The 27398-nt window shown below is 32.2% G+C and overlaps 5 protein-coding genes and 1 pseudogene across 6 annotated transcripts; 4 read left to right on the top strand and 2 right to left on the bottom strand.

Moving 5' to 3' along the window:
* The first annotated feature begins 149 nt into the window (after nt 1-149).
* On the top strand, nt 150-1653 carry LOC104772522 (zinc transporter 7-like). The gene is made up of 3 exons (XM_010497124.2): nt 150-773; nt 864-1013; nt 1170-1653. Exons 1-3 carry the CDS (start codon nt 165-167, stop codon nt 1473-1475), a joined length of 1065 nt encoding a protein of 354 aa, XP_010495426.2. The 5' UTR covers nt 150-164; the 3' UTR covers nt 1476-1653.
* A 4806-nt stretch (nt 1654-6459) lies between these two features.
* On the bottom strand, nt 6460-6875 carry LOC147946612 (defensin-like protein 268 pseudogene; annotated as a pseudogene).
* An 11214-nt stretch (nt 6876-18089) lies between these two features.
* Nucleotides 18090-18946, top strand: LOC104772504 (uncharacterized). Its single transcript, XM_010497109.2, has one exon. It carries the CDS (start codon nt 18221-18223, stop codon nt 18809-18811), a length of 591 nt encoding a protein of 196 aa, XP_010495411.1. The 5' UTR covers nt 18090-18220; the 3' UTR covers nt 18812-18946.
* A 1205-nt stretch (nt 18947-20151) lies between these two features.
* Nucleotides 20152-21620, bottom strand: LOC104772494 (phytosulfokines 1-like). Of its 2 annotated transcripts, XM_087499500.1 has the most exons (3): nt 21422-21620; nt 20781-20969; nt 20152-20301 (listed from the first exon to the last, which is right to left on the bottom strand). In XM_087499500.1, the coding sequence occupies exons 1-2, from the start codon at nt 21545-21547 to the stop codon at nt 20826-20828; spliced, it is 270 nt and encodes an 89-aa protein (XP_087355626.1). In that variant the 5' UTR covers nt 21548-21620; the 3' UTR covers nt 20152-20301; nt 20781-20825. The 2 variants fall into 2 exon arrangements, with proteins under 2 accessions (XP_087355626.1, XP_087355623.1); XM_087499497.1 differs by lacking the exon at nt 20152-20301 and having other exon boundaries at nt 20698-20969; nt 21422-21619.
* Nucleotides 21621-22675: 1055 nt separating this feature from the next.
* Nucleotides 22676-25018, top strand: LOC104772483 (ceramide synthase 1 LOH3-like). The gene is made up of 6 exons (XM_010497089.2): nt 22676-23135; nt 23545-23774; nt 23864-24019; nt 24120-24305; nt 24398-24582; nt 24671-25018. The coding sequence occupies exons 1-6, from the start codon at nt 22992-22994 to the stop codon at nt 24700-24702; spliced, it is 933 nt and encodes a 310-aa protein (XP_010495391.1). The 5' UTR covers nt 22676-22991; the 3' UTR covers nt 24703-25018.
* A 119-nt stretch (nt 25019-25137) lies between these two features.
* On the top strand, nt 25138-27301 carry LOC104772473 (F-box/FBD/LRR-repeat protein At1g13570). The gene is made up of 4 exons (XM_010497084.3): nt 25138-25397; nt 25709-26509; nt 26594-26752; nt 26841-27301. Exons 2-4 carry the CDS (start codon nt 25709-25711, stop codon nt 27129-27131), a joined length of 1251 nt encoding a protein of 416 aa, XP_010495386.1. The 5' UTR covers nt 25138-25397; the 3' UTR covers nt 27132-27301.
* Nucleotides 27302-27398: the final 97 nt, after the last annotated feature.

Here is a 27398-nt window from a genome sequence, read left to right as displayed (position 1 = left end):
TGAAGAAGTGTGTGTGCGGCGGAGATAACACAAGCCAGACACAAGTTTCCAAAATCCTCGCCACTCACAGGAGATCTTCTGTTGCAAGGCTACGCGTTCTATATAAACAAACCCTATAACCTCACAAACTTTACACTAAACTCAAAACCATAAAAAGAAACAAAATGGCTTCTACTCATCAAATTTACAAGCTAATGATCATTGCAATACTCTTTCTCTCCTTCACATTAACCTCTCTAGCTGAAAATGCCGAGCTCGCAAGCGTTCCACAATGCAAATCCGGACCACACGCATCGTTTTGTAACAACAGCAAAGAATCGACGAAACTCAAAATCATAGCTATTTTTTCTATCTTAGTGGCAAGTATAATTGGTGTTTCTTTACCCTTGTTCACCCAAGGGGTTCCGGCGTTAGGACCAGACCGAGATCTTTTTGTGATCGTCAAGGCATTGGCCTCTGGAGTGATCTTGGCGACGGGTTATATGCATGTATTACCTGACTCTTTTTATGATCTCAATTCCCCTTGCTTACCAAGAAATCCGTGGAAGAAGTTTCCATTCACGACCTTTATCGCTATGCTCTCGGCTTTGATGACGTTGATGGTGGATTCTTATGCTATGAGTTGGCATAAGAAGAGAATGCTTAAATCACAAGCGAATGTCGTTGAAACCCTAGAGAACGGATCAAAGGAATTGGAGAAAGAAAACGGGGTTATAGCTGCCGATCGCGAGGACGCAAAATCTCAGCTTATTAGGCATCAAGTCATTGCTCAAGTAGGCCCATTATTGTTGATTTCCTTTGTTAAAATTTATTACATTACAATATTTCTTATAGAACCCTAATTTTGAAACTAATCCGTTTAGGTTTTGGAGCTAGGAATTGTAGTGCACTCCGTTGTAATCGGCCTTGCAATGGGAGCTTCCGATAACAAATGTACCATACGTTCTCTCATCGCCGCTCTTTGTTTTCATCAGTTATTTGAAGGAATGGGGCTTGGCGGTTGCATTCTTCAGGTAGCACAATTGTACTTAATAATCGTTTAGCGGAGTATATATAATCGCATTTTACAAACATAAATTCGTCAGCAAAAAATAATTTAGTTTATAATCAAGTGATTATTGTACCAACTCATTCTTATAGATTCTTTTTTTTTTTTTTTTTTTTGTAAGGCGCAATATGGAAAGAAAACAAGCTGGACAATGGTGTTTTTTTTCTCGGTGACGACACCATTAGGGATCGTTCTCGGAATGTTGTTACAAACTGTATACAGCCCCACGAGTCCAACGGCATTGATAGTAGTTGGTGTCTTAAACGCATGTTCCGCCGGTTTATTGAACTACATGGCACTTGTTGATCTATTGGGTGCTGATTTTTTGGGACCAAAGTTGCAAGGAAATATGAAGCTTCAGACAATGGCTTATGTTGCTGTTTTTCTAGGTGCCGGAGGAATGTCTTTAATGGCCAAATGGGCTTAGAAAAATGTTGAAAATTGAAATTGCATGTATGCCAAATTACATAATAATTTCTTAGGTTATTAGGATTATTAGTCCATTCGTAAACCGTCTCACCATTTGTTGAGTGAGCCAATAAAAAATTGTTTTAACTTGAGCCACCTCATGTTTAATAATTTTCTTTAGTAAAATATTATGGTTTTATAGAGAAAAAGTAATTTCAGAAAACAAAAAATATATAGTAGATCTTACGCTCAGTTCGTAAATGAGCAAGTTATGTCAGGATTTCGAGTATATGATTGTACATGTTATTAACTGTTTCACAAAAAAAGGAAGATATAACTAATATCGGTTATAGAGAAAATCTCAACAAACTCCGGATATTTGACCCATTAATTCAATTGTTTGACCCCGCATATCTTTGATTTTATAGCAAGAAAATCTCATAAATTTGATAACAATTAAGCCGGTAATATCTGATTCACGCATATGATTTTCGTATTGCAGTGCGTTTTATCATATTGTTCAAAAAAAAAAAAAAATCTTATCATCTAATTAACACACGTACGTTTTATTCCCTTGGTAACAAATGTTTGATATTGATGCATGCATAGTCCTCATTGTTGTATCTACTGAACTTTTCGTTATTCGTTTACATTATTAAAAAAAGAGAACATTAATTTAGGAGAAAGATGACTTAATTAAGCGGTTGGACTGGTAATTTCTCCACCAAAACCATGGCATCTACATAGATAATCCTTTATCACAACGACAATCAACACAAGCCTCACACGCGATGTTCGTTAAACATTGTGTATTTGTTTTGTTTTGCATCTAAATGAGATTTTGACATCATCCCCCTTGGTTATCTCCGCTGACTCTGAAACTGCCAAAATAAGAATGAAAAACAATGCAATTAAATTTTTTTTAAACTGTACAAATTGTTTAAAGTGGTCGACCAGCAAAATATTGCGTTAACGGTAAAGAAACTAGATATCGGTCGCGGTGAAGACAAGAACGGCCATTAACATAGCCATAATTACGTCAAGATTGTTAATTTTCTCTCTGAATTTTGAGACTGATTCTTTTTGTTGAAAATGAACGGCGCCTTGTATGTAACTTTAGCTTGGTTTGTAACTATTGTAGTGTGACAAAGAACAACAAATATTTGTAGGAGCATGATGGCCTCAAGATGGTCAACTAGAGAGTGATCCCTTTTCTATTTTTGTATGTTTGGAAATATATATTTACTTCCTCCGGGTTTTTTACTTGTTATTAAATTTATGTTTCATATTATTTGTCGTTTTCTATTTACTATACAATTTTATCTATCAAATTTTCAGTTTTATCTTTTACTTTTAGTTTTATTTAAAATAAATGAAATAATGTATCAATGAAAGATAGATCATGTAATGCTAGGAAATTTTTTAGACAATTTCATATTTATCAACTCTAAACAATAACATAATGATTAAGTCTGAACTTCCAGGCAAAGAATTATGTTAACTTATACAGCTGCATATTTTTCATTTAGTATAACGATTTTTTCACCATACTAAAAATCAGATATTTTATTTCATTAACTGAAGGTTTTTTTTTAATTATTATTTTGCATGACAAGAAAACAAAAGATAATTATTGAAAAGAAAATGGACAAATTAATTATTAAGCAGTTAATGGCGCAGCTGTTGACTTTCCACCAAAACCATGGCATCTACATAATCCTTTATCACATCGGCAATCAGTACAAGCTTCACAAGCAATGTTTCTCAAACAGTCCGATTTCGTTTTGCATTTGAATGAAATTGTGATCATTTTCTTCTTAGCCTCCACCACAGAGTTTGAAACTGCCAGAGAAAAAAAAGTCATATTAAAATATTTTTATTGGTATAACAAAAAGGTGAAACTGAATTTGAGGTTGCGAAAAAAAAAAAAAACTAAATATATACAAGTCGCGGTGAAGACAAGAGCGGCCAAAAACACTGCAATGGTTACACGAAAATTATTCATATTTTTCTCCTAGCTCTGAACCGAATTCGTTTGTAGAATTTGAGGTGTGGATAACTTTCGTTTAGTTTGCGATGGAATGATGGAAGAATACAATTATAGGTGTATTATATAAGGCTGGTAAGTATATGATAGATATGCTTGTAAATTTTTAATTAAATTAACATATTTGTTAATAAGGTGTCTTTTTTCTTTTGTCAAACTTTAATAAGGTGTCTTAATTTAGAATCTATGGCTTTTAAAGGAATTAAATTTATCACAAAAAGAAAGTGTAGGTTAAGTGGTTAGAAAAATCTAAGGCTTTTGTCTTTTTCTTCCTAAAAGCAAGAAAATAGAAACCACAAGTTATCTGTTTTGTTATTGAAAAATGAAAATTTAATTTATAGAAAATAAAAATAAATAACACTAAATATTATAGTAAAAATCAGTGTAAAAAAATAATTTGAGGTCAAGAAAAAAAATCTCACAATCTAAGCACATTATTTTTTTAAGATTATTTTTTTGCAGGAAATAAAGTTTTTAAGCCTTACCAGTTTTTTTTTTTTTTTTAAAGCCTTACCAGTCATACCAATCATCATTCTTCCAAAAATTGTAAATATGATTTTATGAGTTAAATTAGGCTTTAGAAATACAAAAGTTTTCAAAGTTAGTTTAATGTAAACTTTCCTTATTTTTTCATAATTTTTTTTTTGTTCTTAAAAATACTATTTTAAATATATTGTATTAAAATATATGTTCAGACCAAACGACGTGGTGATTGGTTTATTCATTTTATGTGTGTCTTTAATATTTTCAACCATAATCTATGCTATATAAACTCTAAACTAACTATGATCTGATGGTTTTTTTTTTTTTTTAAACTTTTATGTAATGATATGTGCGACTCGGTTGACAGAAACCGGCTCTGGCACAAAAAGAAAAATCAAACTCTTCTTCGGCTCTTAGGCTTCTGCATTCGGGAAACATTTTTAGGTGTTTTTAGAGTAAAAATATTATGAAAATAATGTAAAATCATTACTTTAGATATTTTGTTAAGAAGTTGGTTATTGGGAGAACATGTTTAAGATTATAAGATTTAATAATATAATAATCTTAAAATATTACAATTTTAAAAACTTTAAAAAACAACATTTAAATTACAAACTTAAAAACCTTATACTAAAATTCAAAATACAATGCCAAATTTTTATGAAACAAAAAAACATTAAAGATAAAAAAAAACCAAACAAACATATTACTTAATTAAAGTACACAAACATTTTATTTAATTAATATATAATTTAATGTCCAAATTTCCATATATTCTCAATCGAACAATAGAAAAAATAAAAAAATGTGTCTTTTACAAAAAAACTCAATCATTCACGGACTGTCACGTTGTCATAGAACTGGACTAAAATTTGTTCTAATTTGAAGACCCAAAAACATGTTATATGGCCACTGTTCTATATATTTTTTATTTTAATGGGCCTTATTCGCTGACTATTAAAACTATAGTCGCTATAATTATATTTTTTTATGTAAGAAGAATAAAATATTTATGTTTTAGTGGATGTCCTTGCCCTCACAATCATAACTATCGTTGAACCACAACATCTCCGAGCAAAATCATGTTCTAATCTCGGCCACAAATTGAGTCATTCAATATATATAGTTTATATATTAAACGGTTGATATATAATCTTCATTATTACTTTTATAATTGAAAACATAGCGATTTAGTTTAGTTTGCATTATAAACAAATGAATATATAGGAGAAAGCTTAGTTCAAGATGTTGTTGGATCATTGGGGGGGGGGGGGGGGGGTTTAGAGCCATGGCATTTATACTTTAATTTCCATGATCGCATTTGCAATCGTGATAAGAACAATGCCTACCAGCAATCTGGTGTAAAAAACCCTGGTCCAATTTGCATTTGAATTCTTTGGATTTGGATAGAGTGTCCACTTTGAATTCCTCCAACGAATTCGTAACTACCAAATGAAAAAAAAACGAGTTTTTGTTAAAGCGGCCAATGACCAAAGTGTCAAATGTATAATGGAGCAAAATACCAATCGCGTTGAAGACAAGAAAAGCCAAGAAGGCAACAATGGTAACGCGAAGATTGTTCATTTTTTGTCTCGGAGTTTTGAAAACATATTGTCAAATGAATTAAATAATCTTATATACATGAATAATTTGTTGGTTTGTGCTGATGAGCTCTATATATGTATACGCGTTAAACTATTAATTCATTGGGCTTTTCTGTGTCAATAATTTTATTAAATATCATTAAACAAATTAGCAAAAACTAATTGGATTGGATTTACAATTTTTCAAAAAATATTTACTAAATTAGTACCTAATCTATGTGTGTATTTTTTTTTTGTTGACATCAACCAACTCTTTGTGTAATTTGTTTCAATTTATTCATAATATTTGCAACTAAGTAAATAAACAACTATATCTCGAAGTCATTTATAGTTGGACATGTTTTCTTTTATTGGGGGTTTGAAATGGACTATCGGGTCCATGAGTCCAAAAAAGAAAAAAATGCATATCATTCTTTATCTTCGACACCAAGACTTGGAAATATTGGCTTAATGTATTATGATTATCTCGCGTGCTAGTTGCAAGCTATAGAGGCGAAATGTGGAGGAGGGTGTCCGCGGGATAGGGACCAACCAATTTGGGAGTTGTAAAACTATTAAGAAATGCTTCCCTACTTGTAGACTTGAGAAATGCTTTTGAGATTCACGTGAGTGTAGTTTTGGACTCACATTAATTAGGTTTCGATAAACGTAGCAAAAATAATAATACAAATTAAGGTTTCATGGACTCTTTGCTTCAAGGATTTATTCATTTTGCTGGTGCCCAAAAAAAAAAAAAAAAATCATTTTGCGATGTGTGAATGTGTGATAAACGTAGCAAAAATAATATAATGAGATATAATCATTATTCTATCTTTATGAGCTCAACATCTTTTCTTTAACGATTTATACATTCACTGGAGTTGCATCAATCAGCATATATAGCATTCACATATATGCATATCACATGTTCGATTGTATATACAGTCTTTGTGTTTGCAGGTTGGCGGACAAATTTCGTTACAAGAAGAGTTGTCGTTGCAACGCTCACACTGTCTGATATCAGGGCTAGAACCAATCACCGTAGTAGTGAGAACTTGAAGATCATTGCCACAGTTGCAGTAAGGATTTGTGGAAGGACAAATGCATGGTTTTTGCGATTCTCTTACCATCGCATCAGATACCGACAATAAATCTGCATCCAAAAAGATTTAAAAAAAAAATCAGTAAATGTTGCTAGAAGTGTAAAATGGATTTCACATTTTCAAAGCTATGTGGTATGTGCAACGTAATTCTTACAAGATGCAGCAATAAGAGCGAATACAACATGAAAGGTAAGTCTCGCCATAGATTTTTTAAGTCCTTGCAATAACAATAAAATTTTGATGGAGAGCTTACTGCAAAAGCTGACTATTTGTAGTCAACTTCGAATTTTTAAACTAATTTGGTAAGAACAAAAAAGTCAAGTAAGTTTCATTTTAGTTAATTCACTTAATGAGTTTAAAAGCTATGTTGGACCGTCATTATGACAATAATATGTACGTTGACTTGTTACTTTGTCAGTGTGTATGGGAGTGAAGTAGGAGTAATTAACGTAACATATACTAATCTAATTTCCAAAAACGTATTAAGATATGTTGTGGGCTTTGGTGGATTGATCCGTCAAAGATAAAGGTTTTATGAGCATTAATACTAGTCCACCTTGTTATCTAAGAGCATTAAGCAATTAACACTAAGCCACCATGTTGAAGACACAACGTTTCCCTAAGAAAACGTTTTTTTTTAACTTCTGATTTTTTTTCATTTAGTTTCTCTAAACTAGAGACTCTAAGGAATGTGCTCTTATTATCTCAAGAAACATGTTAAACTTCTTGTTAAAACATATCGGTTAAACTTTCATTGTCAACTAATTTTATGTTAAAGTTTATAAACTTAAACAAATTTATTTATCAAAAGCAAGAAAAAGTAAAGAAGACTTTCTTTGAGTCAAAACTAAAAAAAAAAAAAAAACATTAAAAAAATGCTAAAGAAGAAGAGAGAATTAGTACAGACTATTTATCAGAATTCTTATAGGTATTGTTCTTTTGTGGCGGATATGAATTCGTAGTAGCCTAAGAGAAAATTTTAAACAACCTAAAAGGATCAGCCACATATCTCATTGATTAAATTAGGAGAGGTATCTAGAATTAGATCGCATATGTAAAGAACAATATAAAAGCCTAAAAGGTCTTTTAACCCACAAAAGTTCATTTCCTGCCGGAAAAAGAACATTATAAAGTTTTTCTTATATATATACGGAATCCAAAATATATAAATAAATCAAGAAATGTTCGTACATATGTGTAAATGTGTAAATGTGTAAACATAGAATATGAATGGATATGTATGTCTTCATCTAAAAATAGAGAGGCATGATTTGACCTAAGCATAATGTTATCGAGAAACGATTCGGGCTCTTACAGTGGTGAAGTTGGTTTGTCTCGTAAAGGGAATAATATAATAAAACATATTTAGAAGTATCTTTTTCTGAACAAAAAAAAAAAAAAAAAATTAGAAGTATCTTTTATTATTGTTAGATCCTTTAAATCAATTCTTCTTTCGAAAAGAGGGTATTTGAAAATTCAAGGTGTTAATATGATCATAATTTGTGAACCAATCCAGCTTGATCGTGTAATCTACGAATTAAGCTTAGAAACGTGCTTTAGCAAAAAAAAAAAAAAAAAGGCTCTGTATATATATTTGAAGACTGATAATGATGATGGATTCACGAGTTAAATAGATCAACAACTTACGGATCATAAGTTAATATCAGATTTTGTTTTTCTTAACTATCAAAGTATGTAAATCAGAAGATGGAAGTTGTATATATATATAAAAAATTACTTAATGCACATACTAATATTGCGAGCATCGCAAAAGAATTATCTAGTAGTACTATTACAAAGGGACACAAAGATATAGAGCTATTCCATAAAATAGTGGGGCAATTAAAGAATTTTGGATCCAATCCACTTCTCCCAAATTGTTATCATTTCGAAGGTTTATTTTAAAACTACAAAGCCTTACAATATATATAAAAAATGATAATTACATCTTCTAATTCAAAATGGAGTTTCCAACGTTTTGATGTTGACATCTGCTGACGCCAGTTCGCAGCAGTTAGGTTCAAAGGTGCCAATGATTTATTTATTTTAATAAAATAAACACAAATCCTTGTCTCGATTTGTTTTTCTCCAAGATCACTAATTTGTTTAATGTATTTTTACATTTTCTTGTCGCTTACCAATTGGTTTCTTCGTGCGTGGGGCTCATCAGAGATAAATTATGTGGCTATCCTTCGTTGAAATTTTTTGTCGTATTTAATTATCTTTTTTGCCTTTTTTATTCTCCCATTCTTTCAATAATTTAATATATTAAACTTGTGGTTTGATATGTAATGGGTTTGGATAATCTGCCTCTTCAAGTCAAATTCCATCACTCTATTATACTGCCTCTTCTCGCTAAACTAAACACCGACTCCAATGATCAAATCTTAAAGTACAAAACAATGTGATAATAATATACCGCCAGTTAGATAACGTACGATAAGAAAAGAAAAAAACTAGTAAGTAGGCTGAAGATGAGTTTCGTCAATAATTTGATACAAACTCTTTCTTAGATGAATGATGAATCTAAATCTAAGTAAATTAGACATATTCTTTACGCAAAAAAAAAAAAAAGAAAAAAAAAATCTGTATATGAATGGTTGGTCAAAACTCATAGTGTTTTTAATCGCAATTATATTTTTATTAGTTAAAGAAAACTAGACTATTTTTCGTCTTTTACACGTACATGGATTTAGGTACACGGCCACGATTACAAATCACTAAGCTATGAATTTGGTTAAGAAGCATATATCCTCTTTTGTTCATCAAGTTTTTTAATTGAGTACGAGAGATGCATTTATATTTATTTATTTATTCAACGGTAGAATTCAATGTTTGTGGTATATTTCGTTATCAATTTGTAATTTTCTTATTTTAAAAAACCTACTAATATCTCTAATGGAGATTTTCTTTGGACATCATTTATCTAATGGAGATTATTAAAGTAAAGGTCGCATTACATTCAAGGTATATATATATATATATAAACCTGAACAAAGGTAAAAGCCAAAGTCCTTGATTATATAAAATACGGACGGATAGAGACACGTTACGGTATCATTGCACTTCTCTGGTTACAGTATAACCTAGGTAACACACACATGACTTGACCGTGACCTATTATTATTTTATAGTCACTCTAAAATCATGTTTAAAATTTTTTATCTATTTTAAGAAAACAATGAATATTAAATTTAAATATATTTTTTATTTGACTAAAGAGATATTATTTAATTTTAAACTAATAACAACTCAAAATTTTAAATATTTTCGATGATTACTTCTTGAAATTTACAAAACATCAATCTTTGTGGGACAAAAAAAATATTCCAAAACATCAATCTTTTATGAGACAAAGGGAGTATAATAAGAGAAAGATTTTTTCTAACTTTGCCTAATAATGTGACTCTACTTTTGTGACGGTTAATTTTAAATTTAACATTCTATTTTTTTATTTGACTTTATTCTATTTGTATCTTATGTAGTGTATAGTTTGTTAAAAAAAAGATAATTGTTGTATAATTTGTTTTTTTTGAATTTTTTTCAACATTGTTACAAAAAATATATTCTTTCTATTTTTTAGTTTTAGCATCTAATATATTTCATAATGAAATCATACACCATAAAACTTATAAAAAAAATACTGATCAACCCAACTAAAAAATATAAACAAATTAAAATAAAATAAGAATAGAAAATGGTTTCATACTTTTAAAGTAAAAACTGAAACCAAATTAATTTATGATAGACTAATTTAAAAATATAGAAGATTTTCTAATATATATATATATGTCACATTATATTCAATAATCATATATAATGTATTAAAGACACAACTCAAATTTGTATTTAATAGTATTCTATAAGTTACAGTTTGACTGTTTTTAAAACATATGTACTAAAAAAAAATGGTATCATATCATAATTGTTTTATCTCCCCATGAAATAACAGAAAACAATAGTTTCAAAACTAATTTATTGTTAATTATACTATTTATGTTTAAAAATTAGAAATAGAGACAATTTATAGAAGAAAAACATATTTCTATTAAATTTGACACACTTTTATTTTCATGAATTTTATTTAAAAATATTAGTTAGACTTAGAGTGTAAGATATTTGTTTTGTGATATCGCATCAATAAATTGTTTTAAAATTAACTTATCATATTATAAAATTATTTGTTGTTAACTATTACTTTTATAGATGAAAATAAAATTAATATGTAAGACAACATAATTTATCTATCAAAGTAAGGTCTTACACATTTTTTTCTTAGAACACTTATTAGTTTTTTTTCCAAAAAAAAACCAAATTATAAATAAATTAATTCATCTTAATTATTTAACGAACATACAAAATATAATTAACTTTGCTGTAACTAATTGTCCTATTACTATAAAATGGTTTCATACATTTCAAAGTAAAAACTGAAACCAAATTAATTTATGATAGACTAATTTACAAATATAAAAGATTTTCTAATACATAAAAAACTCACATTATATTCAATAATCATATATATTGTATTAAAGACATAACTCAAATTTGTATTTAATAGTAATTCATAAGTTACAGTTTGATTGTCTTTAAAACATGCATATGTACTAAAAAAAACATAATAGTATCATAACATAATTGCTTTATCACACCCTACGATATAACAGAAAATAATAATTTCAAAAATTAATTTATTGTTAGTTATACTATTTATATTAAAATGATTAGAAATAGAGACAATATATAGAAAATAAAAAAAATTTATTAAATTTCACAGTTTTCTTTTCAATGATTTTTTATAAAACTGGTTAAACTTATATTATAAGATATTTGTTTTCTGATATCGTTTTAATAAATTATTTTAAAATTGACTTATTATATATATAAATATTTTTTTGTTAACTATTATTTTTAGATGATGACAATAAAATTAATATATAGGAGAACATAAAATTATCTATCAAAATAATTAAGTAAGATCTTATTTTTTTTCTAAACTACTTGTAAGTTTTTTATTTTCCAAAAAAGAAAAAAAAAAATTTATCTTAACTATTTAACGAAAATACCATATATAGTTGACTTTGCTATAAGTAATGGTCTTATTATTATAGTAACATACTGTTTAAATAATTTCAGCAATATATTGTAATCAAAAATATTTAGTAATATTTATTTTAACTTTCTTCTTTTTCATAACCCTTCTATTAAATAATATATAACATATATATATATATTATAAATTGTAGTTGAACCGTATAATATATTTTATAAAACATATATATATTAATAATTATATCTGTAAATTTCGTATATAATTGAATAGAAACTTTATTTTTTATTTCAAATTAATAATGTATACATAAACCATTCATCGCATGATAATATGATTAAACTCCATATATATAATTAAATGTTTAATGTGTTACTGAATCGAATATTTGTCACTCAGAAATATGTAATCATATTCGCTGCGGACGACACGTTTCGACAGTAGCACAGCATAGAACTGGCAAAATGGTTTACGTAGTTTAATAGGATAGGTTTATATATCCCCCAACAAAATAAATCACTTAATTAATTGGTTAAATTAATTAGTGGCGGAAGTGTGAGTGGATCACTATCTTTATTTTGATTGCTTAAGCTGAGAAGATTAATTACGATTAGAAGTTAACCATCAACTAGATGAGGTGCCGTACACTAAGGTCTTTATTAGTTTATAAAACTTTCACATTTTAGTTAAACTTTTGTATGGTTGCCCCAAAAAAAGTTGAACTTTTGTATTGTAAGAAAAGAAAATTATGACGACGTAAAACTTTTTAATTTTTAATTAGTCATAGTTAATAATCATGGTAACACTTACAATATAAATACGATCGAGGTTGCTGTGTCTAAAATATGATTATTGAATAAACTATGACGACTAAGACCAAAAAAATAAAGAAGAGAAATAAGTTAGACTACTTGATTCGGTGTGACCGAATCGAAACAGTTGAAAATTGATATCAAATCTTTTCCAAACAAATAAAAACATAGTGATCTTTAGCGATTACTTTTTTTTCTCTAGGCTTAGTGACATCTTCTAGAGTGATATTTGAGGCAGACAACGAAGATGGGTCTAGATCAACACAGAACACAAGTTTTTAGCATGACGAGAACAAAAAAAAAAAAAGACAGGCTTATCCTCTTTAGCCCAATCAAATATTTAACGGAAACTATATGTAAAGATGGGGCTGCTTTGTAGTGAAGTGGGGGAAAGTGGAGACAGTCGTCATAGTGTTATTTGCGGAATGGGTACACTTCAATAATCAAATTGTACCATAGGGTCATAGGCTATTCTCAATCTATCTCTAAATGGTGTTATAATTGAAACTTGAAAGCTATTCAAAACAAACATGAAATTTTTGTTACCTTTTCTCATATAAAAGTAGAGAAATTATCCGGTGACGCGTGCTCAACACAGTCCCTTATTGTGCTGTCCTATCACAATTTTTTTTTTAATCTCATAATGTCGACGGCACATTTTTTTTTTTCTCGACTCTGCTACGAACAAATCTCTAAATGAATATATGATCAACCAGTAATGAAATTGTTTTTTGCCTTCTATAAGCCCGGAGAGTTTTTTTTTTTTTTTTTGTCATCTGTAATTATATTATTTCAACATTTGATACCGATAGTTTACATACATTGAATGTCTGATCTACCCTGTTTGCTCATATCATACTGCCCTACCAACCTTAAACAACACTCCGGTTGCAAGATCTACAAAAATGGGTTAGCCTAACAAGTAAAGGAAAGAACCCAAAAACTATCATCTTTAACCCTTTGTTACTACCATTACTTAAAACATTGCACCCTCAAACAAAAGACAAACCTCTCTCCTCTCTCAAAACCCCCTCCAACCATCATGGAGGTCCTGCCTCAACATATGACCGGCTCCTCATATCCTCAGTAACGCTTCGAGCAATAAGGTTTGCTCCCTGTTTGATGCAACATTTTCCAACTCCACATTCCAATTTACAAAAGGCAGAGCTTTGTGGAAGTTTTCTTTTGTTTGGATATTAATAAAGGTTGCATTTATAATTAAAGTTTCATTTTCCTATGCAAGTAAAATCACGATATATAGAATAAACTACAATATTGAAAATTCAACAATCAGACATTCATTCGAACAACAGCATATATATATATAAAAACTCATACGATGTCCACAATACTAAACACTGAAATTTTCAGCGGTAAAAAATTAGACCGTTAAATTTATAATCTACATGTCACTAACAAATTACCGCTGAATTCACGAATAATGAAAAGAACACTTAATCGTCGGCTAGGGTCAAATTATAGTTTGCTGAAGTCTTTTAAAGTCAATGGAAAGTATCGCACCAATTTCAGTTTGTTACTTTAATGTTTTTCTTCTCAATGAACTCAATTGTGGTATAGAATATGAAAGCATGTAAGCATGTTAGTAAATGTTTAAGTTGTGTCTCGGTGAATTGGTGCGCCGGCCATGAGGCGTCACTACAAAATGTTTGGCCCCACTCGTAATATTTTCATGTCTGATTTATCAAATCACATCTTATCTGTGTTCCCATTTGTCTCTTTTTAGGTAAATTTCTTTTGGACAATGAACTAACATATTAGATTAAACCTGTTTGAGAATCTATACTCTCTCTCTCTCTATCTCTCTGGCAATAAATACAAACACTCCAACACATAGGATGCGAATACTATGGGATGGATTACATAAGTTCGTTTTTGAAGATAGGAATAATGTAGGTGCGTGTGATTGGAGTTATGTTGATGGACGAAGTTGCTATTTACTGATGCATTTGGCGGTCAACATTCAAATAAAATAGAAGCCGTTGACTGTTGGAGTGGAAGCTGGATAAAATACATAACCAGGTGTTTGGACTGTTGATTAATGGTTTTACTTGAAATTAGGGTTTTATTTAATTGTTGTTTGCTACTTTGCTTCCATGTTTTAGGGAAAATGATTCATAATGTTGTTAGTTAGAATGATATTTCTTTTTAGTAGTATAGAATTATATATCTATAAATTATGTTTTTTCTCCAATTAGGGTTTATAATATTTTAAAATTTTATTGCAATATATATTAGTGTACTTCTGATTTCTAAATGATAATCATTATCCCATGTGACTCTACAAACTTTTCTAATTCGTTCTTCGATCAAACATTGTAATATTGAAAAGCATATGAAAGTACTGATTGTTTTTTTTCTTAAAATATTTATAATATGATAACTTTTAAAATCTATTTTATGTATTTGATTGACATATCTGTATATAGAGGGACGGAGAGATGGATCTTGGGGTCTCTTGTCTTCTACTTGTGTTAATTGGGGTCTATAGTCTTTTTTTTTTTTTTTTTGGACAAACAATGATTCTATTCATTCAAACAGAAGCATTACAAAAGAGGGAATAAAGTATCACAGAATTAAGACAAATACAAATACAGATAAAAGCTTTCTCCAAAGCCATAAAGATAAACAAGAGTAAGGTAGAGATCAAGCGAGACTCCATGAGGACTATGAAACTAGTACTAAAGAGCACTTGGAGACATGTGAGATCATGGTTGCAGGATCGGACATCTTCGAGGGTCTCGAGAAATGACAGGAAGGTCACGGTTAAAAGACACAGTGCCGTAGGTAGAAGAGTCAGTGCCAAAGAACACACTGAAGTGATATACACTAGCAGGATCATAACCATGGCAGTGATTTGGGGGCCGATAGCCCGTATGGTGATGGAGGTGCTGGTGGTTGGTTGCTTAACAAGGTAGAGCCTGAAGTAAGTCGCTAGAATCATCGAGGGGTGGTTATTGGTAGAGAGAATTCGACCATAACCACAGCCTCGATAACTTGAATTCAGAACTAGCATGCCATGAAACTTCACGACCTTTGGAGCATTAGAGTTCAGGATAGAAGCTATCTTCAGGATTTGCAAGAAATAAGTGTAAAACCGTAACATAACAGGTAGGTCCTCTCTGCCATGGAGATGGTGATCAAGAATTCTACACAAAGTTAGTAGTCAGTAAAACACTGGTGAATAAAGAGCAGACTTGAGCTTCGGAGGAGAGGTTGGTTGCAAGACATTGGGTGTTAGAGAGTTCATCAATGAAGCTAAACGCAGGTGCAAAGAAGTGATGTAATATCGTGCTAGAACAGGTGGGTCCTCTCTGCCATGGAAATGGTGATCAAGGGTTCCACACAAAGTTTGCAATCAACACAACACAAGGACATAAATAAACGGCCTGAGCTTCAGAGGAGGGTATGATTGCTGGGAAATAGGAGAGACGTGATAACTCCAGATTTGGGGGCCAATAGACAATGTCATAAGTTGAGCAGTAGCTATGGTTCTAACATACCCCTTGTACATCCAAGACAGACTAGCTACACGGATTCTCTGATGCAGTCTTCGAACACCGAGGATATCCAAGCAAACTAGTAACAATCTATAGGAGAACAAAGGGTTAGAATGAGAGAACCTGGACATTTGGAGGTTTTGCAAGACCATTTGGGAAGCCAACAAGCCGAGTTTGGGTCCAAAACTCATCCACAGAAATCCAGTGGATAATGAGGATGGCCAGGAGAGTTGGTTCGTGCAACGGCTAACCGGAGATGGGAAGAAGTTCTGCTTCTCTGGTGGGTGTGGCCATGAGTCTGCGAAGCTCTCAGGGTGACATGTCTCTATAGCGAGAGTCCAATAGCGGAGGCAAGTCGCATAGCTGAAAGATTCCCCGCCAGTCAACGATTCCGACGTCCCCTGGGGAGGTTCAGATGATGTTGCGGAACAGGGTTCTTCAGAGGCGGAGCACAATCCGGTTCGAGAGAATTGGGGGTGCAGGGACTTTGAAGACGTCGACGGTAGGGTTGGGCGAGGGTAAAAGAGGATGGGATCCGCCGGACTCCACATCCTTCGGTATGAGAGCGAGGGCAAGCCTTCTTCGTCTGGATCTGGGTTAAAGGTCGAGAACTGGTAACGACTCAAAAGGAGAAAATAAAAGGGGAAGACAGAGCTAACAAAGGAAACTAAGGAAACCATGAAACAGCAGAGCATCGAAGTGGGTGAGAGGACCCGACGCCGGCGAGCCGGAGCTTTACCAACGTCGGAAAGAATTGTTGATCGCGGCGCCTCGAAAATAGTGTCCGAAAGAGAAAATATTAGGACGAACTAGATCCTTTGTTTTGTTCGTTTTTATATGCTTTGGGGTCTATTGTCTTCTATCGTTGATTTTTAAAATAAAATGAAAGCATGTACTATTAGTTAAGTCCAATAGTTGGAAAACCCCAAATTAATTTTTGAACTAGTTTGATAAATGATTACTAGTTAATTTAGGAAACATGTATGCATTGTAAAAGTATGGAGTAGTAACTGTGGTCCTCTGGATTAGAGCCATATAACTCAATTAACAAATACTCCATCAGTCAAGTATATCATAATAACACACAAACATAAAATCATATCTAACTATACTATTAATCATAAATGGGGGTAAAAGTTATTGACCTTACTAAGTTATAAGAAATTTTCAATGTTGATGTTTTTCACTACTGGATATATATATCACATGACTTAATCTCTAATCATAAAAATAAAGACTTCTTGAACAGAGTTGCCAGTGGAAACCCCACCATTTTTCTTTTTGTTCCTTGAATATTTCAGAAACCAAATAATTTTCCATGCTCAATGGTAAAAATGTTTCGGAAAATAGGTACGTAAGAACTATACAACATTTACCGGTTAGAAAAAGAAAAAAAAAAGGACTATGATTCAGATTGCTACAGTTTATTCCACAGTAATTTATCTAATACGCGAGGAATATTTATGGTTGGTGATATGACATAAGACAATCATAGCTATTATTAGTAAGAGCCTTTTTTTTTGTTTTGGCAAAATAGTAAGAGAAATAACTCTCTAATAACTAATAATATTAACAATATATATATATCTTTGTAATTTTGATTATTCATTTCAAGTGCCAAAATGAAGTCATTAAAAAAAACTAAAAAATATATTCAACTTATACGAATTTCTTAAACCCTTTTCTTTTTGGTCCAAACGAATTTCTTAAACCCATATGCAACAAATACAATAGAAGTTGGCTGAATTTTGGAGACATCTCACAATACCATCAAACCCACCCAAACAAAAAAGTTAGTCCACCTAAACACAATGAACTTTAATTTGTTGTTCTACAAAACAATTTAGAAAGAAACAAATTGATTTTTTTTTTACATACCACCATTAGTTAACTATATTTCTTTTTATGAAATCGGGTATTCCAAATCACGGTACTACAACTTCCTTTTAAAAAATGAACTTAATCTTTCTGTATCTAACATATTTATTATTAATTTATATATAACACCATTTTCTACGTAACTTTTTTCCTCCGGCCACCTCTATAAAACCCTTCGCTCTCTCTTTCCCTTATTTCAAAACCACTTCACACAACTCTCCCTCGCCCTCTCTCTCTTCAAAAACATCGCACAAGAAAAATCTCGAAACAAATCAAAGCAAAGATCGAACATGAATACAATCCCAGCGGAACTCAGCGGATACTTCCATTATCTAACACCGGATAAATATAATAGCCAAACATCAATCATGGAGTCTGAGTACTTCAACATGCCCTCTTCTCCTACTTCTTCTTCCTCCTTCTACCACCTTAACGGTCTGATCAACAACAACAACTACTCTTCGTCATCCAACGGTCAAGATCTAATGACGAGCAACAACTCAACATCGGACGAAGATCACCAACAAAGCATGATCATAGATGAGAGGAAACAAAGAAGAATGATCTCTAACAGAGAATCTGCTCGTAGGTCAAGGATGAGAAAGCAGAGACATCTCGATGAGCTTTGGTCTCAAGTGATAAGACTTCGTTCTGATAACCACTGTCTTATCGATAAGCTGAACCGCGTATCTGAAAGCCATGAGCTTGCCTTAAAAGAGAACGCTAAGCTTAAAGAAGAAACTTCTGATCTCAGACAGCTTATCTCTGATATTAAGTCAAACAACGAAGACGACAACAGTTTTCTAAGAGAGCTCGAAGATTCAGTATCGAACTCTAGATCGGATTCGAACCAAAGGTGCAGAGATTTTGAGTTGTGTTAATGATCTTGATCATTGTTCTGCTTTTGTCAAGAATGTAGATTTCATAAGGATCATATATATTGTATTATATATATGATATAATATTATCATTAATGTTGTTCTCTATCGCGAAAAAAACAAAACAATGTTCTTCTATATCTTTTTCTTTTAGCCAACTTGAGTTAGTTAAGAATAATGCTAATGATCATGCGCATACGATACATATTATATTATTCTCAGATTTAAAGCTCTTTTCAAATGATAAGCATCCACAAAAAATATATATATATAAAAAGTCTAAAAAACATTTCAAAACTTAAAATATCATTCTGTTAATTACAAATCTTAGGTTAACCATGTAAATTAATCCCACTGGGACAATAGGTTCCACGGATGACATATTTTTAAAAAATGTTTACTTATGTTTGGTCGACACGAAATTTTGATCAGTTGAATGTAACTTTCAAGATTTTTTTTTTTTTTTTTTTTTTTTTGGCAAACTCTTTCAAGAAAACTAAAAAAATATTTTCTGTTAATTTATTGTTTGTCCGTACTTCTCGTTATATACTTTTATATGATTGTAACTTGTAAGAAAGTGTACACGCCTTGGTTACCAATAAATTTGTTTGTACCGATAAGTTGCTAAATTTCCAGGCATGGAGTTTTAAACCGTAAAATTCCACTAATTTATAATACGATTATCAAAATACTAAATGTATGAGATATACCAACTAACGTGCTACAATTCTGCAAATTTTAAACTATAACAACAACAACAAGAAAAAAACAGTCTTACTCGCAAATTTTCAGCTCGCCGCATAAATAGACTTGCATCATGAAAGAAAAAAAAAACATTCATGGCAAACAACGATATAAGATGAAGTTGATTTGCTAAAAATGGTGGACCTTCTTCTTTTCAATTTTAATCAACCATTTTAATCATTACCCCCTTTTTCTCATTGTAGTAGTACTTATTTATTTTAACCATTTTAACTATTTAAGCATCACAAATTCAAGTTTTGACAAAAGCCACCTAGAAATTGTTTTTTCTTTTCAAAATTTTCACCTGACGAATAATATTCTTCTAAATCCAAACACATCAAATCAAAAGAGAGAGATCAGTGTACATCATAATACTGGAAAATATAGTTAAATTATCTTCGACGTTGTTTTATTCGTTCTTTTGCTTTCATATGTTATGGCTATGCACTGTTAACATCTTTGTTAAATATAATTATTATTCTAATTTTTGGAAGTACATTTGGATCCATAACTGGCCGAAGTATAGAAGTTTAATACGTTTATTGTTCAAACACTTACGTTTTTGTGATTAAAAAAAACGCCTTTCCAAGCCAAAAAAATAGATCAAAATGTTGCATATTATTTGTTGAATCATCAATCGTAGATATTATTGTCAATGGTTCAATATAAGACTATAAAACTTGGTGGATGGTATTGGTAGTTGACTGAAATTAGACAAAAGCAGGTGGAGGCTCCTGGTGATAGTGCCTCTGCAAAAAAAAAGTTCAAAATAAAACACACGCACACACACATATCTATGAACGGAAACTAGTTAATTACATCAATATCATACAAATATACATATATACACATTTTTAACATATGTAATCCTTTTTTCCTATTCAAACTTTGTTACATAAGTAATCACATCACTCACCATTTCTATTACATACCATTCTACCTTCTTTTAAATTCTAATCTATATATTCATATAACGTTCTGCATGTTTGTTTCATTTACAGGATGGCTATAAGCTTCTATTTAGGCCTATAACAGTAAGACAAAAGCCCACGTAGTTTTTTTCTTTCTAGTCCGAACAGCTAAGTTAAAGTATCTGGTCGTCTAGCCCAATTAAACTTTGTGCTATCACAACCTTATGAGATATATTAACAGAAACTAAACGAAGATTAGGATAAAAGAACAAAGAACATGAAGTCATGAAACACATGGTCAAGGAGACCTTGCTTACGTTTATAGTTTGTTAAATAAAAGACAAATAGTAATAGTTCTTGTTTCAAGGAGATAGGTTTAAGTCTTGTGTGTAGATGTAATCGGTGTGAGCAGCTACGGCTTTCTTCACAAGACATTCTTCTTCACTGTCTGAATTCTTGCACTCTAGTACTCCAACTCCATCACCTTTACTGTTTCTTGCTTTCTCCTAGATCCACCACCAAAAATTAATAAACTAGACATATGAATCACACTCGAAATTACTCATTTATATCTTTCAATGAATTTTCTGGTTCTCGAATAAATTATCTGTAACCACCGTATGCTGAAACTAATAATTGACAAGACATAGTTCACAACTTATATTATATAATTTGATCTTTTATATGTATTTGAAGGCCCAAAAATAATTAAAAAAAAAAAGTATATGTGATTAAGGCCTATTTTTCAAAAATTGAACAGGGACTATAAATTTTTTTGCAATTTTTACACGGGCCCTCGTTACTATCAACCATGCATGAACCAATATCAGTAGAAATTTATTATGTTCGCTTTGGATCGAAAAATTAATATATCTACAAACTTATATCAAAACCCTTTAATTAATCCCATTAGAGAAAAAGAAAGAAGAACCAAAGAAAAGTGTATCGACGAACTTACATGTGCGGAGGGAGATGGTTTAGGAGGAGCAAAACCATCTTCTCTTGATATAACACGTGAAGCCATGCTTACAAGCAATACTAGAGTGAAGAAGAAGATCATCACTTCCCTTTTCTTCTTCATCATTTCTTTCCTTTTTCTTGTTCTTCTCTCTAGTAAGAGTTGAATAAATAAAGTGTTATTTTTGTATATAAAGGCCATACAGATAAATGTATTAACAATAGTATACAGAGATATTTGACTTTAGTATATTAGTAGTATAAAATACTAAGATGCGGGCCATGCGGCTGGATAGACCATAAATGCTGTATAGAGAAATGGGGGTGGGGGGGGGGGGGGGGGGATTCATAATGAAGCAGAAGGAGGAAAGATCGATGAAGCAGAAAGCGAGAGAGAGAGAAAGGGAAGTCAAACTTTGGCATCTTGGTGTCAACGCTTTCATTTCTCCTAGGAAACGTCACCTCTTCTTGTTTCAATGTGACTTTCAATATATCGAAATATCATGGACCTTTTAAATAGTACTACTTATAGATTTAAGATTGTTTTTGTATATGCTTTTATATATTTTTCTTTTCTGTCTGATTCTTTGTAATAAGTACTAAATTAAAATTCTAGTTTCAAGTCTAAAGCTCGTTCTTGTCGTGGGGGATGGGGGGGGGGGGGGGTTTAGCCATGTATAACTGTCTAAAATCAGGATCATTATCGTCACCGAAGAAGCGCATTCAAATAAGAAAACTAACAAAAAGTATTAACATCAAATCACCAAAAAAAAAAAAAAAAAAAAAAAACTAGACTTAACCATGACTAACGAACCTGCACGAATATTGAATGAATCTAGGCTAAATGAATCTATACAAGACACATTAGCTAAGATGTTCGAAAACTTTTGTTCTTTTTAAAAGAAAGAACCATATAATTAAGTATTACAGTATAATCACCGACTGAACTAAAGAGCATGTGTGGACAAAAGCTTTAACGAGTGTGAAACACAATTATGAGCTAAATTAATTGAGATTCATACAGTATATTCTACTAATCATCCTTATAGTTTTTTTTTTTTTAAATCATTTTATCTCCTTAATCGGTGATAATTTCAAATCCTTATAGTTTGCTAATTATATCAAATCTCAGAAAAAAAGAGTAAACAAAACGAATCATTATTTTCATAATGTGATTCTTCCATGCAATAATGGATCCAGTTATATCAATTTCAAAAGAATATAATCAAATCCATTATTGGCCAGCTAAAAAGAAGATACAAGTACTAATTTATTTATTAACGCGTTGACAAAGTTGCAGACTTTTTTTTTTTTTTTTGACAGTAGAGGAGACTCTAAAGCAACGAGAAGGTTCAAAGTTCATCTTTTGCTTACTTGGAGCAAAGTTTTTTTTGATTCACGTAAGTTGGTAAGAGTCGATCAAATTTGGGGTAATAGTAGTACTTGAACACTAGCATTATAACTCCCCACACCTGAATCAGAACCCCAAAATAAAAAAAAAGGAGATCCCTTTTTTTTTTCCGGGAAGAAGAAAGCTTTCTGATTCATGTTAAAGAGAGGAAATTTCGGAGATGGGTTTGCTCGAATCGGTGAGATCAATATCAATCAATTGGGAACTCGAATCATCTCCGGTTTACCAAGATTTTCGTGTTCTTCCTCTTTTTGCTGTCTTCTTCCCTTCGATTCGTTTTCTCCTCGATAGATTCGTCTTCGAGGTAAATATTATTATAGAGAGAGATCCGTTTATAGATGATCTTGTGTGTGATGTGAATTGTTGCTGAAGGCACTTTTAAAAAGTGATTGTTTTTGTTTATGGGCTTTATCTTGATTGTTGTTGCTTCAGCTGAAAGTTTTTTAAAAAGCTTTACTAAAGAAGAATGATTGTAGTATCTGAAAGTTTCTCTTTTTGTGACTTTTGACAAGTGTTCAGTGTGTGTGAGAATGAATGTAGGTGTGTTGTGATGTTGATTGTGTTGTATTCTCTCTTTTGTTCTGCATCATTCATGTGTCTGCCTTTTTGGTTACTTTCAACTAGTGTTTGGAAAAGTTTCCTTTTTTATTTGTGGGTTTGTTCACTTCCTTTTTTTAACTTGAACTTTTGGATGATGGAATTGGTGTTTGTAGAAATTGGCAAAATATTTGATCTATGGAAAACATAGGCAGGATATGGGAGATGACACAACCGAGAGGAAGAAGAAGATCAGAAAATTTAAAGAATCGGCCTGGAAGTGTGTTTACTATCTATCAGCTGAGATTCTTGCTCTTTCTGTGACTTACAATGAGCCTTGGTTTATGAACACTAAATACTTTTGGGTTGGCCCTGGAGATCAGACTTGGCCTGATCAACAAACCAAGTAAGAATGTTTCCCAAGGCCTTACCTTTTTGTACCACAACTCTCGTTTTTGTAATTTCTTTGGAGATAATCTATCTACTCTAATGCAGGTTAAAGTTGAAGCTTTTGTATATGTTTGTGGCTGGGTTCTATACATACTCCATCTTTGCTATGGTTTTCTGGGAAACGAGGCGTTCTGATTTTGGAGTTTCAATGGGTCATCATATCGCCACCCTTATTCTTATCGTCCTCTCATACATAGCTAGGTATGCTTCCATTGTCACATCCTATTTCTATGCTGAGAAACTAGATTTAATTTCCTTTTGGTCCACATTGTTTTGATCTATCTATCTTGTTTCGGTATAGCTTCTCCCGTGTTGGCTCTGTTGTTCTGGCACTTCACGACGCCAGTGATGTGTTTCTTGAAGTGGGGAAAATGTCTAAATATAGTGGAGCTGAAAGAGTTGCGAGCATTTCATTCATTCTTTTCGTTTTGTCTTGGATCATTCTCCGACTCATTTACTATCCCTTTTGGATCCTATGGAGCACCAGGTTTGTATATATTATTGATGTACTTCCTCACAGTTAGTTGTCCTCCAAATGTATGCCCCCTTATTATTTATGTATTACATATTTTGTCTCAGCTATGAAGTAGTTTTGGAGCTGGATAAGGATAAGCACCCAATTGAAGGACCAATTTACTACTACATGTTCAACACTCTCCTCTATTGCTTGCTTGTGCTCCACATTTACTGGTGGGTTTTGATGTATCGGATGCTTGTGAAACAAATACAAGATAGAGGCAAGCTTAGCGAAGATGTCAGATCTGGTAAGAACTGGATTACAGAATCAGATGTTTCACACCATCCAGGTTAAGAAGAAACCCTCAAGGTTGTTTTTGTTTTTTGTTTTTGTAGATTCTGAAGGTGAAGAAGAACACGAAGACTGATTTGATTGATCACAAAAGTAGTAACTTTCGTCTGGTTAATATGACATGTAAAAGCACAGCGTTACCTATTAACATGTTCAGATTCTTTTGCCGACATGAGTCTCCAATCTCCAAACATTGGACCAACTCATAGTACAGATGGATTTAGGATCTCTCATTCTTAATGATTTGGAATTCGGTTAACATCGAAAATTATAGTTGTATTGATTTGTATGTAGTCTGAAACAAACTCCAGATCTTTGTTTATTGTATTGTATTCAATTCTCGTTTTGGATCACTCACCATTCATAATAAAATATCTAACTAATTCATGCTTCTTACAATGCTATCATTGGCTTCAATGCCATTGTCATTTTTTATCTTCAACCTCCGAAGCAATTTGATTGGCGTGCGTAATGCTGTAATGTATCGTCTAGGACAAAATAAATAAATAAAATACAATATAGTTTAGTTATGTAATGTAACGCGCGGTCTTTGAGGCGAGATTAGGAAGATAAAACATTGACCAACCGGCAAACGCAACCTTAAAACGCAAAAGTAACGAAATGAAAAATGTAGTAAAACGATGACGAGAGCAAAATCAGCGATCTTCTCTGCTAATTTCTCCATCTCTCTATTTGAACTTCACCGATCAAGTCAGCCACCGCTCGACAAAACCAGATAAAGGAGACAACAACAACGACAACAAAAAAAAGGTTCAGTCTTTTTTCTCTAAATTATATTTCTCTGGGTTACCAAAATTTCGAGTTTTTGGTTTAGTTGCATTGCAAGAAAAATCGCAATCTATGTCTCTTTCCTTGATCAAAGGTGGGTTCTTTTTCAATCTTTTTGTGATTTTTATCCAAGAGAGGTGATCACTGATTAGGGTTTTAAGGTTCTGAAGGGGTTTTGTGGGAATTGGATTTTGTTTGAGGTCAATTTCTTAAAAAATTTCTGGGTTTGAAATCAAAATGCATGTTTGTAATGAGCATTGATTGTGAATTTTGTATGTGTTATTCATGTTTAGATGGGTGAATTCCCAGATTTCATAAGCGATCTACCTCAAAGCATAATTGAGAATATCCTGACTCGTCTTTCGATTAGAGAGGCGATAAGAACAAGTGTGTTATCTAGCAGATGGAGATATAAATGGTCTACACTCACTGATCTCGTCTTTGATGAGAAATGTGTCTCTCCTTCTACTGACCGTTGCGTTGTTGAGACCAATCTTGTCAGATTTGTGACCGGAGTGCTTCTCCTTCACCAAGGACCTATCCATAAGTTTCAGCTCTCTACTTCTTTCTTGCAATGCCGTCCTGATATTGATCAGTGGTTGCTTTTTCTTTCGAGGAATGGAATTAAGGAGCTTGTTCTTGAGTTAGGTGAAGGAGAGTTCAGGGCTCCTTCTTGTCTCTTCAACTGTTTGAAACTGACACGTTTGGAGTTATGTCATTGCGAGTTTGATCCTCCTCGGTGTTTCAAAGGGTTTTCGTCTCTCAAGAGTTTAAACCTTCACCAGATCCTTGTTGCTCCTGAGGTGATTGAGAGTCTGATCTCTGGATGTCCGCTTCTAGAGTTCTTGTCTTTGTCTTACTTTGACAGTTTGGTTTTGAGTATATCTGCTCCGAATCTCATGTACTTGTATCTAGACGGCGAGTTCAAAGACATTTTCCTTGAGAATACTCCCAAGCTAGTTGCAATATCGGTTTCAATGTACATGCATGAGGATGTTACTGATTTTGAGCAGAGTTCTGATTATAATCTTGTTAAGTTCCTTGGAGGTGTGCCCCTTCTTGAGAAGCTCGTTGGTTATATCTACTTTACAAAGGTAACTTCCCTTCACCTTAGAACTTTAGGAGACATTATCGTTATCAATAAAAGTTATATATGTATCCCCGTTCTTTGATTTCAGTATTTGAGCATAGGAGATGACCCGGGAAGGCTTCCAATTACTTACATTCATCTTAAGACTATAGAACTATACCAAGTAAGTTTTGAAGATGCTAATGAAGTACTAGTTCTTCTTCGTTTGGTCACTCACTCTCCCAACCTTAAAGAGCTCAAAGTCTCGGTATGTTAACTCTCTCTTTCAAAAGTTTCGTAAATGTGGCCACAAAATTGCTATTCTCCAAATTCATCATCTTATGTTATCTTTGTAGGCTTCACCAATCCAACTTTTTCCTCTTGAAGAAGAAGGTTTTGACCTTTTCGAAAGAGATTACTTCGACTACCAACTCCCGAGACTCGAAACCGTGAAGATGACAGACGTCTCTGGGATAAGAAATGAGTTGGAATTTATCAGATTCTTGCTGGGAACTTCTCCAGTTTTGGAGACAGTCATTGTATCATCGAGTTTAACAGATAAAGATGCGAAAATGGATATGGTTGTCGAATTGCTCAGGTATCCGCGTGTTTCTCCTCAAGCTCAGTTCCTCTTCCTTCAAGATTGAATCTGACTCTCCTTCTCTCTCTTTATTGTTACCATTTATGAACATGCTTTGTATATGATTGTGGATAAAATGACAAAACTGTTGAATCCACAAGAGTAAAACTTTAATGTAATTTGACCAAAGATGGTACAAAGAGTTTCTAATAGTTGTTGATATTTACTTCTTTCTCATTTGTTTATACTCCAAAGATTAAACATCACCGTCAATTGTTTTGTCATTCAAGTAATGTTGGACATTTGTTTTGCATCGTTAATAAGTTAAGGCACA

This window comes from Camelina sativa, chromosome 3 (genome assembly GCF_030686135.1).
Source record: "Camelina sativa cultivar CO46 ecotype springtype chromosome 3, ASM3068613v1".
Taxonomy (NCBI): domain Eukaryota; kingdom Viridiplantae; phylum Streptophyta; class Magnoliopsida; order Brassicales; family Brassicaceae; genus Camelina; species Camelina sativa.
The sequence above is the reverse complement of the archived record's forward strand: the minus strand, read 5'-3'. Positions and strand labels throughout refer to the sequence as shown.